This window comes from Aedes albopictus, chromosome 1, assembly GCF_035046485.1.
Source record: "Aedes albopictus strain Foshan chromosome 1, AalbF5, whole genome shotgun sequence".
In the NCBI taxonomy this organism is placed as follows: domain Eukaryota; kingdom Metazoa; phylum Arthropoda; class Insecta; order Diptera; family Culicidae; genus Aedes; species Aedes albopictus.
The window spans coordinates 252,973,851-252,987,853 of NC_085136.1; the positions used below are offsets into that span (position 1 = coordinate 252,973,851).

The following is a 14,003-nucleotide window of genomic DNA, read 5'->3' on the forward strand; positions in this document are numbered from 1 at the left end:
ATTATCTGTGCGGCCATCTTTCGAGTTTCGGTGGAACGGTCCATGAATGCTCGCTGGACAACGGGCATGATCAAGGCCAATGAGGGAGCGTCTAGAAAATGCACGAATTTGGTCTCAAGGAGGCTCTGCAGACAAGCGGAAATCTTCGAGGAGGGATTTTCCAAACCTCTGAGCAGGACTAGTACAATGGTTTGAATTTCCGAATTCCTGGACTTTGATGTGGGAATCTCCCAGAACTTTCATCGATTTGGGCACGATACTGGGAAGACAGGATGACAGCTGCTTTGGGGCGCAAAAGGCCATCGCTCTTAGGAGTTTCACCGAACCGGCCTTTGTTCGCCAGGAACACCCAGCGCGTTCAACATGAATGGGAGAATCAGTTTGACTCCGTGAGCGGAGAGCATGGCCGTGGCACATTCGTCGGCGGCCTTTCGGACGTAAGACGAAGAATCTCCGATGCACTGCAGGAGATGTGGCAGAACGTGTACGATGTAGGGTTCAAACAAACGCACCAAAAATCGGAATTCTGCCAAAAGTTGTAAATTCTAATACCATCAGTGTACCAGTAGCCACACACCGTCGTAATACTGATGTTTATTGGCATAAATAGATTTCAGAAAATTCAAATCAAATGAAAACCGTGCTCTTTCCCAACGTGGACGTCACACTAAAAAAAATCTTTAAAACTGAAAAAAAAAAATACGTATTATGTCTATGTACATTTCTTATATTTGTCAGTCAACGCTATTGCATGATTAAATAAACAAAAATGACTAATTAACCTAATGAAAGAAATCCTATTTTGTATATTGATTTTTCACTGATCTTGACTGCCATGTGCAGCATAGTTGTCTCATCATGTTAATAGGGATTCCCAAAGAACCTGGGGCAGCTATGCTTCACACGACAATTGACTAGTTAGATATGCGGGACGAGATGAGTCAGGTTCATTTTTGACCATATATACTGCCTTCTGGGTTTCCTATTCAGTCATGCGATCATAGGCAGAATATGTCTCTCAGTATTTTTGCCGAACTAACAGCGATTCATACAGGACCACAGACAGACGTAAAACGCCCCCCCCCCCGAATAATGTATTCCACTTCGATAAATTTGCCTTTAGAAGCTATTCGCCATACAATATTTTTGCGATTTACTTTTAGCGATGTTTCGCGCATAGAAGCTAGCGCCACATTGGTCGATGCGGAGAGTAGGAAAACAGCCGATGTAGGTAAATTATTGCCAATTTGAGGCTCTGCATCCCCCCTTTTCGTATGAAACTTTTCAAGTGTTTGTATGGATCGTCACACTTACTGATGTTCCCATCCCCCCTAAGCGTGAGTAATTTATGGGCGTTTGTGTAAAGTTCATTTTTATTTTAGCAAAGTAAGTTCTACTAGACGTTTATGGGGTAAATACAATACCATTATGTTCATACATTTTATTCAATATCTTCATTGATTTTAAAGTTAAGAAAATAGATAGAAAATACAATAGATCGTATCGTTGGGTGCTTTAAGATTTACAAATGACAAAAGTCGACCGCTTTCCATTTAATCTTCTTCCCCGCTTTCTGGCGGACTCAGATCGTTTTCAAAGTGATCTTCAAGTTTGGATTTTGGGCGTCTACCACGTTTTGATGGGACTAATGTTTTTAAGAACGTTTCATAGAACTGTTTATTTTTGATGAACGGTAGCAACCCACGCAAGTCCGCCAGTTTCGCATCCGGTAGTGTAATAGGCTCGTTTTCGATATTTTCAACTTCGATTTGTTCGAGCTCGAGACCGGAAACTATAAGCATTTGCTTAAATTCTTCATCTTCTACATCGTTTTTGTAATATACAGTTCCAGGGATATCCGTGGAGAATCGAAAAACCATGATGTCCATGAATTTTATTGGATTTCCGGCTGTGTTTTTTTTCGGGATGCTGTACCTTTTGGACAAATCCTTCAACGCAAAGAAATCACGCTGTTCCATCTCGATAATGTCGAACGGAACGCTTCTTTTTATTGCCGAAATCAGAATGATCCAGTCATGAGGGATTTCTATATCGATGGATGTGTTTTTCTTCGCTTTTTCTATCGCCGAGTGAATTGTGTCCACCTCCATGTGGGAGTGCCCGGTTCGCATTAACTTATGCTCTATGACCAAATGCCTTCCTTCGTTAGCAGCCTGCTCTACATAAGCAGCAAAAGTGAAAACGACCGTTTTATTTAAATTTTGCCCGACACAGCGATCACTATAATAGACCACGTGACTAATGATTCTTGGCATCCTTTTCAGGTCTCTGAGCAAACAGGATGCAACTTCCTGTGATCCACGTCTCGCTTTAGTCTCATCCCACATCATGCATGTGGCCGAATTGGTCTCCAGGTGTGTAGTAAAAAACGTCAAATTATACGTATACAGCTGTCTAGAATAGAAGGCCTGTCCGCAGCGCAGATGAGGTGTTGGCAGCTGCTTCTGTAGATCAAATGACACGGTGCGATGTGTGCTGTCTCGTTTGCTCCGCATTCGGTCTTTTCGCTTCTCCAGATATACCCGTTGACCAGCTTTCTGATGCAGCTCATGATTTGCTTTTAATGTGGCCTTCGCATTCAAATCCAATTCTCCTTTGATAGCAATTCTGTATTTTTCGCATTCGCCACAAACGTCTACCTTCGGCTTCCTGAATGACAAGTTCTTGTCCCTGAAGATTATTCGGTAGGTATCGTAATGTACAGGTATCCACAAGTTATCCCTGCTACATTTTTCTCTGTACAAGTCATACATGGTTTGTATGGTCAGATCGCTTGACAGATATCGCTTCTCCGAACTCTCTCGAGAATAATGACTAGAGTAGGCCGGGAAGCTGTCTATGTGTTTTCTTATAAATTCGATGTGATCCTGGCTGACTTTTTTGTGAGACGTATTGAAGCTCCGTCGATCATCCTCTGCCACACCAAGGCCTGCAATTTTTTTTGCCGCCAGGCTTCTCAATTTCCGATCCGTTATGTCGAGCGTTGTCATGAACATCACCTTGCAAATTTTCACCATACCAGAAACTCCTGGAAGTCTGTAGGACCTTGAATAGGTACGTCGGGAGTTGACAACCTGAAGAAAAGAATTAGGCTCTTATGTAGAAATTGTTTGATGCTGACAAACATTTGAATACAATGAATTCATACAATAAAATTTAACTGAAATTAACCCAAGATTAACCTTAATAGACATAAAATATCAAAATTTGATCATTCCATAAAAATAACCAATTATTATCGTGTATGCGTATTACTTAACGTGGTGTCAAATATTGTGCATTTAGAGAAAAAAATTGTATGTTATGAAATTGTTAATTAATTCTCAAAAGAAAAACATGTAATTTTAAATAAATACTACAGTACAGTAATGACCCGATATCATCAATCAACGTCATCTCAAAAATATATTGAACATTGTACAAAGCCTATACGCATTTGATGGAATTTTAAAGTAACCATGTGCGCATTTAGCATCTAATTTGTTATGAAAAATAATCTAATCTAATCTAATTTGTTATGAAAAATAATTTTAAATATGCGGTTTAAAACACTAAGCACAGACAAACAGACGTAACACTTCGAACATTTTTCCACAGACAAACAGACGTAACACATCGAACATTTTTCGATTCAAATCATAGTCACGGAAACATTTTCGCCCAATGCTAAAATGACTAAGTTTGGCCAACCATCAACTAGGTGGCGGTAGTGAGCAAACGTTAAACTCGAACAAAAACGATGTGAGCGCCACAGGTGGGTAGTTGGTCAACTATCAAATTTTGAAAAAGATCGTTAAATCGAAGTACGATGGGAATTATCAGAGTGTTACGTCTGTTTGTCTGTGCACTAAGTATTGTGAGTATACGATTTTTAAACCCTTTTTCATCTCTTTTAGGCGCTGTCCATAAACTACGTAGACTCATTTTGGACCATCTCAGAACCCCCCCCTCCCCCTCCGTAGACTTTTGTTCATACAAAATTTTCGAAATTTGTATGGAGCGTAGACTTTGGCCAGACCCCCCCCGTCCCCCCTAAGAGTCTACGTAGTTTATGGACAGGCCCTTACCTTTGGATGAGCCGTTTTGGTGATTATCATATGATTGGCAATAAATTGGTTTTGTCCTGACATTTTGAGAGCCAGAAGATTTCGAAGCAGCTGTTGTCTGACATTGTCCGAATATTTCTCGCTACATTTCATTTTGCATTCGCATCCCTTCTTAACAGAACGAGCGGGAACCACGGTACCATCGGGCCTTGTGTACGACATTCCTTTGAGTTTGAGCTGTTTGTTTCGGACTCTTAACGAGACCTTTTTGATTTTCGGATCATTTAATTCGTTTTCCAGATTATGGTGAGTGGTATTGATTGTTTCGTTTTCCTCATTTTTCTGTAACTCGTTCGAATCGTTTTGTTCATCTGAAATCGAAAAAAAATAGATTATCATTATGGAGGTATACAAAACGTTAACATTAACCAGGGATGGGTCGCATCGTGTACTACTCAGTACACCATGAAAAATACACGTTAATTGTGAGCGTGGTGCCGCTGCAGGTGGTCGAAGACGCGACTGCTCGAGGGTTAATGGCAAAGCTGGGGGTATAAGCATTTATCAAAAAGTTAAGTGATATTACTTCCAAGTGCTCTTCAAAAAATATCTCTGTAACCAAATGCCCAATCGAAATAAAACGCAAGAGCGTAATTAATATTAAAGTAATTTAAATATAATACACTTTGTCGAAAATTTCTCAAGAAGACAGTTCTGGCGTTCGGTTTGAATAGGTTGAATCTGCATAGGAATCATAGGATTAATCTGGAGGAACTCCTGAAGAAATGCCTGGTGGAATGCATATCACCGATTTAGGTAATGTTTTACCGAAATCTCAACCGTTAAGATTGTTTTACAGGAATAATTCGGTAAAGCTCGCAACTTTTACCGAACTTCATTAGAGTTTGACAGATAAACGATAATATGTTACCGAAATTTGACAATTTTTAGAGAATTTCTTTAAAAACCCGTTACCGAACACTCAGCAGTTGAGATTTCGGTAAGAAATAGGGTCCTGAAGGAATAACAGAAAGATTTCCTTAGTGAATCCCTGGAGGAGTTCTTGGAGGAATACGTGGAGGAATTCCTGAAGAAACCCAGGAGGAATCCCAGAAGAATTCCTAAGGGAATCCCTAAACATTTCCTACAGGAAGTCGTGGATTAATTCCTGTAAGAGTTCCTGAAAGAATTCTAGAAGGAGTCTCAGAAGGAATCCCAAGAAGATTTCCTGGGGGAATCCTTTAAGGAATGTTTAAAATATTCCCTGGAGTTGTTCCTGAAGAAATAACAGAAGTATTTCCCTAATGAATCCCTGGAGAAATTTGTGGAGGAATACGTGGAGAAATTTCTGAAGAAACCCCATGAGGAATCCCGGAAGCAATCACACGAGGAATTAGAAAATCCCAGGATAGCTTTCTTAACGAATTCCTGGAAGAGTATGAATAAATCAACATCACTAGATCGATCCACATTTGTTTGTCGAAAGAAAAAAAAGTTGACAAAGTCCACGGAGTAATATGTTAAAATTTGTAAGGGATTTTTAGTTCAAATGTAAGATAAATTGGGTGACCTCCAGTCTAGCATTCAGCACGCCTGTTTACCTCGCTCGATTTGGCTAAGAGTGGAATAAATAGCTGATCATACCCTGAGGAACGATTTTTCCCGTAAGTTTCGATCGACAAACATGTTTTTGTTTGTGCCAGTCTAGAGCCTTACCTTCTCTTCTGCCTTCTCCTGCATCGTTTTTCGTTTTTGGACCTTGGCACTTCTGTTGGATGGCTGGTCGCAAATCGAAATTATCGTCGTCCGAGTCTGGAAACTCTTCATCGTCGGTTTGCATATTTCTGTATTCTTCGAAGCATTCAAAAATGGAAAATTCATTCAGGAATGTCGGATCGCCTCCAGAATTATCTTCTTCATCACAGGAATCCTCTTCGTAATGATTATCGAGTTCGTGATCTGCAAGTTTTGCAATGCGCAAATCCATAGGCCGACAAATTGAGCTGTTGGTGCCCTGGTCTTGGGAAGGTTCATGACCTATGTTAACACCAACCTTTGGAAGGGATAAATCCACAGGTGTCTCATCTGCAAATAGTTGCGATGATTTTTTTTTTCGTTGCATCTCATTGGGCCGCGTTGGAATCGGTGTTGACGTTGTTGCTCTGCAGATTGATTTGTTGAATGACTTTGAAAATATTTCACTGTGCTCTTGAACAGTGCTTGGGATTTGGGGACCATGGGAAATGTTTGCTGAAAAATAATAAAATAAGACTGTACAATTCATGTCAAGACAAATCTAGAACCTGCACAAACAATGCACAGTGGTCCACGAACCAGATTTACGAGGAAATTACGAGGAAAGAATAACTATATACATTTTTCTGGAAAGTTGTAGATCTATCAATTTTGAGCAAGTAACTGTTTGCTGAAGACAGTTTTTATGTAGCTTCAAAATTGACCGATCTAGAGATATTTTTCTGAATTAGCTTAGGGTGGTTCGAGAAAACCCGGAGGAAGAAATCAAAAAATTAGAGGTGAGTTATTTTTGTATCTCAAGTAAAAAATACTTGAACTGTGCCTATTTTTGCTAGAAAATCATCAATATCTTTTGAACGGAATGACGTAGCAACATTCTCAGCGCACGAAAATGTGCGTTTTTGGAGTTCTAAAAATGGTTCACCAAATTTGGAGCATTTTCTCATAGTTTTCATAGGGTACGCTAGAACAAATCGTTTTATCGCCTTTTTTTATCACATTTAAAAAAACTATGATTTTTTAGGAAAAACACCAGTAACTATTGAACCAAAAGAGATAACGACCATCTCAGCGCACGAAATGACGCGTCTTGAAATACTCTACAAGTGTTTCTTGGGCGACTCTGATGAAAAATTGAAACTGGAAAAGTTAATGCCAGAAAACCGATTTTTCTTGAACCACCCTAAGCTAATTCAGAAAAATATCTCTAGATCGGTAATTTTTTAAGCTACATAAAAACTGTCTTCAGCAAACTTGCTCAAAATTGATAGATCTACAACTTTCCCGAAGAATGTACACGAAAAGAAATTTAATAGTATCAATTATTAGTTTAAAGTAATAGATTTCATGACATTCTTCCATATAAACTTCATTACGCCACTTTATTCAATTTAAACGAAAACATCATGAAATATATAACACGTCGTAGTGAAAAGTATAAGTTTTGCCTAATGGCAAAAATATATTAGGCAAAACTTATACTTTTGATAATGTTTGGGATTGAAAATTTCCAGCATGGTGCTCGAAGTAGAAGAATTAAGAAAACGTTCGTTGGTCATGCCAGATGCATATTAGAGCTATTTTCGGGTAAGTTACAATTAAATTGAGTAATTACATCATTACTCATTAATCCATTTGTGCTTTCAGGAAAGATGTTTATTGTTGAAATTTGCAAGCGTGTATGCGGTAAACCTGTCCGGAACAAATTATCATCGTTTGGAAGCGTAATAGAGGCGACTAATTGCAGTTACATGAAGGCGCATAGTCGAGGAAGTGGCCATCATTCCCACGTCTCGGATTCCCACCGGCCCTGCCCAACAATTTTAATGACCTGCACCACCCGCGGGTTCGTGTTATCTCCATCAAGCTGCAGAAGGAGAAAGGTGAGCCGGAAGTGTTCACTCTGAACAGGACCTTATCAAATTCGATCCGGCGACAAAGAAGTTATTGGAGCAGTTGGACTCCAACAAACATCGACATCCTGGCCTCAATCCCGTCGGACCTGAACTTGAACTACCGTCGTTGCAACTAAGTCCAGTTGGTGATCGATCGTGGGTGCCCTCCGGGATGGTGCTCCACAACTTCACACATGCGCGAGTGTTATTTTTTAGCAAAAGTGTTAGTATTTTTAGCAAAATAACACGATTTGTACAAAACCATTTGAAAATAATCATTGAAATATAATCCTGCTTTATTTTATTATCAATTTTGTCATTATATTTTAGTACAAAGTATGGACAAATAATCAAAACAAAACATAGTATTTTGTATTAGTTTTCTAGCATAACTTATATAAGGCATACAATGAGAATTATTTGAAAAAGAACATGAAAGGTATAAGCCAAACTTATACTTTTCATAACGTTTTTCTAATAGGATTTAAAAACATTTTGCATACTTTTCATTGGGCAATCGAAATGGCAAAAATGTATAACATTTTCTTATATATTCAATGAGAATTTTTCTTTTCGTGTATATAGTTATTCTTGCAAATAAAAAAGTTTGTCATCCAATTTCTTTGAAAATTGGACCACCCTAATTTTCATGCACATTGGAAAGAGGGCCTTATTATCAGGGACAACTTTGTAGAAGACAATAATTGTCTAAAAAATCATTTGAAGGCGCTGAATGCATCTTTCCTCGTAAATCTGGTTCGTGGACCATTGTGCAATGATTGGTCAAATCTAGAGTGACTGGAAGGGAGAGTGGCGTCAATGTCAAAATTGGAACAGCTATCATCTGTCAACTCCATACAAATTCCCGTTCCAAACGAGCAGGAGACCTGTCAAAATTGGAAGATGACGCCACTCTCCCTTCCAGTCACTCTAGTCAAATCCATTCAACATGTTTGAGAACATCTATATAAATTTACCTGGAACGACTAAAGAGGCGGCACTGCGCTCGGGTGGGTTAGAAATTCCGAAATTGCTGCTGGAGCTTTTTGCCGACAAAGAGTAGGGCGTGGTTCGTGGTTGAGACAGATGCTTTGATCGAGAACTTGGCCGCAGTTGTGAATCAGTATGCTCAGCTGGATCAACGAGCTTCGGATCAGACGAGGCGCGATTCTGGTGTAGCTCACCTGAAAATTTCAAATCGATTGGGTGGATTTTCAAAATGGGGAACAGCACATGTATTAGTTTTAGTAGTGTATGACAAATAGGGGAGTGGAGGGAGCTAGAAATCCCTATAAACGATGGACCGATGGACGTTATATTCGAAACTTCTCCAACCCACAACCTCCGAGACTAGGCTGCGGCACAACACTTACAAGAATGGTTTGCAACACAACTCCGCCCAGGAACGCAGGGCGCGGTGCCAGCGTAGCCGGTTGCTGCCTTCTTAAATTGCTTCGCATCGGGAGGGTGAATAGACATGAAGGACGGAGGCTCGGATGGAGGTGAACGTAGCGTGAACGACGACGAATGATTAGCTGGATTATCTGCAAGAAGTATTTGAGTTAAAATGGAAAAAAAATATCTGCTTTTCTATTCACTTACCACACTGATCGGCGGACGAAAAGCTGCACTCGGAAACATTAAAACAACAATCATCCAAGTTTTCCAGCCATTGCGACACGCTGAGATACGTTGAACTATCGCAGGATTCCTTTTTGGGCTTTCTCCTTGGCAAGCTTTCTCCTTGCGATGGGTTAATCCCATCTAAGCATTAAAAAAATATATGCAAGAACTCAATATGCATTTCACTAAAATTTACATGACAATACTTACAAGTAATATCGGCTAACGCCAAACGTTGTGTCGGGAGATTTGATCGAACGGGCTGGGAGTTTACTGAGAAGGCGCTCAAGGTTTCGGATGCTTTGGTGCTGTTCACTTCGGTGCAGCTAATAGATAGAGCATACGGATGATCCTGATGACGTGTTGTTTCAGCTCCCGAAGTGCTGCATTCCAACTGTGTGGCAGCATCTGAATCATATATTAATGTATGTTATTTCACAACAAAAGAATAAATGCATATAAACTTACCCAGTAGCAGCTGGAACCCACACGAATTATCCATTCTGGACGTTCTGAACTTTATTTTTCCTGTTTATTTAACAAAAACGGTTGTAGCAGCAAACTGACGTAAGTAAAACTTTTCAATTTTCATTTTTCTTTGTCACTTTCGTTGTTTTCATTCCAGCGTAAGTATGCTGTCAGTCAACTTGTCAGATTCGTCAATTTGAATCCAAAAGGGCGTAAATGTTTTTTTTTATAGCTTCGAAAAATAGGGATGTTCCGTCATTTTGAAAAATACATATAAAAAAATTGTTTCAATTACTATGGTTATGGTTGTCAAATTTGTGCAATTATAGAAGCAATTGCAATCGTTCACCGCATAAACCCAGTTTGTTTACATTTTTCGACTTACGTCCTTTTGAAAAAGTATTCGAGAATTATCGTTGGTAGACCCAACTTAAATCCATCGTTTAATTTTATTTCTTTCTATGTGTTCGAACTGATTTTTTTAGAAGCGGGACCACAGTGTGGCAGTATCAGGGCAACTTTAACTAAAATATATTTAGATGTCAAATTACATTCAAGAGCTTCATATTTAACAATCTACTTACAAATCTTCAGTTTCACCTTACTTCTTGGAGATTCCTCTCGTAGCAAATCAATTCTAGGTTAAGTAATCAACTGTAGGCTATAAGAGAATGATGCATGACTAGTTTGTAATGATTTTATCTAACAGTTTTACTTTTTAAGCTACTTACTCCATGTTTTCAGTCCTGTATTAGATATTTTATTTATTTTGTAAGTTTTAACTAGTTTATTTGATAGGAATAATCAATCCTGTGCGCGTGTAGAGAGACTCTAAATTTTAATAGGCAATTATAAGTGTTTTCTGTTTTAGTTCAATAAATTTTACTCTTTTCGCCGAGAATAGGTATCCGTCAGCATTCAACAAATTATCGATTCACGCACTAAAGATCAAACAAACTACGATATTATAGCAAATTCATACAATTCTGGAGCTCGATTAGAATAGGTCGTATGTGCTTTTGTCGATTAAAAATTCCGTGTATCAGATAGAATGTTATAAGGCCCGCAGGGGATCGAAAAGGCTCATGACAACTCGTAGTACTTCAAGTTTTGTAGGGGTGTGTCCATCGGCCAACACGTTTCGTAGGTCTTCCCGGAGCTGAAGCGAATAGGTGAAGTTGTCACTGGATGGTATCCATCTCATTCCCAAAACACATTCGGCAAACTCTTCCTTTCCGGCTTGAAGTAATTTCTCCATCATCGTTGATTGAGATCCCACGCGTTCGGCGATCTCAGCACTGTTTGACAAAAAATTCCGAATTTCGAATCCGCCTCTCGCGTGGATTTCTTTCACTTCACAGCCGATCTTCACTGCTTCTTCTATTGTTCCGAAACTATCCAAATAATCGTCGACGTAATGATGACGTATTACCGCATCGACGGCTTTGGGGAACTCGCTTGCAAACTCCTGTGCGTTTTGGTTCTTCACATATTGAGCCGAACTTGGGGAGCATGTCGATCCAAAAATTGCCACGTCCATTACGAATGTTGCTGGCTGCATTTCTGGATGATCTCGCCATAAAAACCTATGAAATTGTCGATCTTCGTCCCGTATTTTGATACGATGAAACATTTCTTTTATATCTGCAGCTAAGGCGTACTGAGAGAGACGGAAATGGCTAAGAACTGCTGGAAGCGACGTCATTAAGTCCGGGCCTTTCATTTCATTTCATTTTCATTTTGCAGCAGTTGGTGGGGCAATAAGAGCGCAAGTCAATCCAATGCCGAAGATCAAGGAGGGGTAATGGCCGTAATAGTCCGTGCGGACCACATGAACACCATCGGAAGGGTAATGGTATAGGTTGGGGAAAGGTATTGGACTAGACTTGAGACACAATAATGCAAATACAGTAGAAAGTGTGAAATTGGTTTCTGTAGTAAGGTTCATGTTGTATGTTAGGTCCTTGTCAATTTGTCAGTTAGTTGCCTTAGATTCCCAAACTTAAGTAGCGTTACTGTTTTGCCCCATATCAAATATGTAGTCTCTACTCCTACTCTATTGAAGTGTTATATTAAGTTGTTATGTTCATTATGTCAGTAATTGCTGGTCATAATGTTTTTGCGTCATTTATTGCAGAATATTATTTAAGAAAAGTAGTAATTTTCGTCCAAAATGTCCAGAGTAACTGGTCTCATTGATAACGCATTAGCTTCATAACTAATAATCATTTACACCTAACAGGATTGGCTCCTAGATCCTGGCAATATACGGCTAAATCTTCGAATTGTTCTGTCAGTCCTACTAGTTTTTCTTGTAGAAAACATGTCACTTACTCACTTTTCATATAATACCAACATTTAAAAACGTTAAATTATCTTCCTTGTCATACATAAGTAATGTTGTCCAGCTTAGTCAAAGAAGTAGGTAATCAGTTTTCGTCGAGTCGAGACGCATTGACGTCAACAAAGCATTTTAAGTTATTGATCACGCGTTAGCTTCGGAATAATACGCAAAATTGAGTGTTGCAACTCGCGCCGGGAGTTAGTATGGACTTGAAAATATCAATGCTATTCGGCTGCAAAATTCGACGAGATTAAAAATTTCACAAATTTGCAAAAAAAAGAGAATTAGAGCTTTAGAAACGAAAACTACTTGAAAAATTGTTATTCGTTCGTACGCGTAACGTTAGTTAAATTTTCATTTACAATGCGAAAAACCAAAGTACAATTTCCCATCCACTTAGTTTCCTGATAAATTCTTGTTTCCCGCCGTATGTTAGTTATTTACCTTTACACGCTTAGAATTCAGGTTCCATGGAGAGTAGTTTACATTTGTTTACTTACATATGTCGATGATACTTCCCCCATAGATTGTGTTTGTTAGCTTCTGCTTGTCTTTCGAAGATCTTCCATATGTTAATCTGAAAAATCTTGTGCTCATGCACCGTTCATGTTCCGCAAGGATCCGAACCATGCAACATTTTATAGAGAAAAACAAAGAAGGAAACATTGATTAGTAATTTTTATGTGTATAGTGTTTATGTTATGAATAATAGCAGTAATTGTTTTAGTATTAGTGTGTATGTGATCAAACAGGAAAAATATCGTCACGAATATCAATCATAATTTAATGTAATTGATGAATAATATTAATTATATTTCAAAAAAAAAAAATATTTTGTATTTGCAGCATAGCTGGGCCTTTAAAAATTTCAACATTTGATTAGGATGCCGAACCATCTGGGCAGTGGCAACCATCTCGGACATCCCCCTGTCACAACCCAATCAACATCGAACCAACTGACCCAAACTCCCGTGCTTGGGTAGATAATGCAAATATCTCACCGCGCAAAAGAAATACGGTCAACCAGTCCAACCGGCCGAGCAACAGCAGAAAAATGCCCAAAATAGAGGCCCCTCCCTAATGGTCCAACTACCCTATATCGACTAACTATTTCCTCAATGTGGTCCACGTCGTCTCACAGTCATGTGTTGTGTAGCTATACTTTTTCTTAAACTTTATAACTAAAAATTGAAACTAATACAGAAATGGAAATAATGTTTAGAGTTGAAATGAGGACAAATCTGTAATACAATTGATTTAATAATTAAGTTTTTTAAACATTCATTCGCTTTATTAAATTCAATTTTGACTGCAAGACGATGGAAGGTGATTCACACAAGAACGCTTATCGGATGGCACTTTATCCGATGAAGTCAATCGAAGTATGATTCCCCTTCCTTTGCTTAAATCCGCCACCCAAAGCACGCACCCAGTCGGCCATTGAGGAAGCCGTTGGCTATTAGATCGAATTATCCAGGGACATAAGTGGCTTTGATGGTCACTCTTGTCTCACCCATTAATCTAATGTTGTTATATCAGAAAAAATACAATAAAGTGAAAAATAAATATGTTTTAACAACACTAGCAACAATTGAAACAAGAGGGCCCTCAGAAGACACTCTTCCCTAGACAATATTGATCCAAAGTCCGGGCCTTTCAGTAGAGAAGAATTGAACGACACGCAGTGTACGCAGAATGTGGCACCGCAAGCGAAAAATAGGCAACAAAGAAGGCACGGCAACAACGCTTTGTTTTTTCGTTAGCAGATAATGACAAAATCGCTTCCGAGTTTGTTCACAACAAAAACGGTAGGAATATTTGTCTCGTACTATTCACATCGTGATTTTCGCA

General features: G+C 39.0%; 1 protein-coding gene across 1 annotated transcript; it reads right to left on the reverse strand.

Moving 5' to 3' along the window:
• Positions 1–4,070: 4,070 nt before the first annotated feature.
• On the reverse strand, positions 4,071–10,010 carry LOC115259334 (uncharacterized). Its single transcript, XM_062859353.1, has 7 exons — positions 9,809–10,010; positions 9,551–9,748; positions 9,320–9,481; positions 9,091–9,261; positions 8,695–8,901; positions 5,784–6,317; positions 4,071–4,438 (listed from the first exon to the last, which is right to left on the reverse strand). The coding sequence occupies exons 1-7, from the start codon at positions 9,840–9,842 to the stop codon at positions 4,071–4,073; spliced, it is 1,674 nt and encodes a 557-aa protein (XP_062715337.1). The 5' UTR covers positions 9,843–10,010.
• Between the last annotated feature and the right edge of the window lie 3,993 nt (positions 10,011–14,003).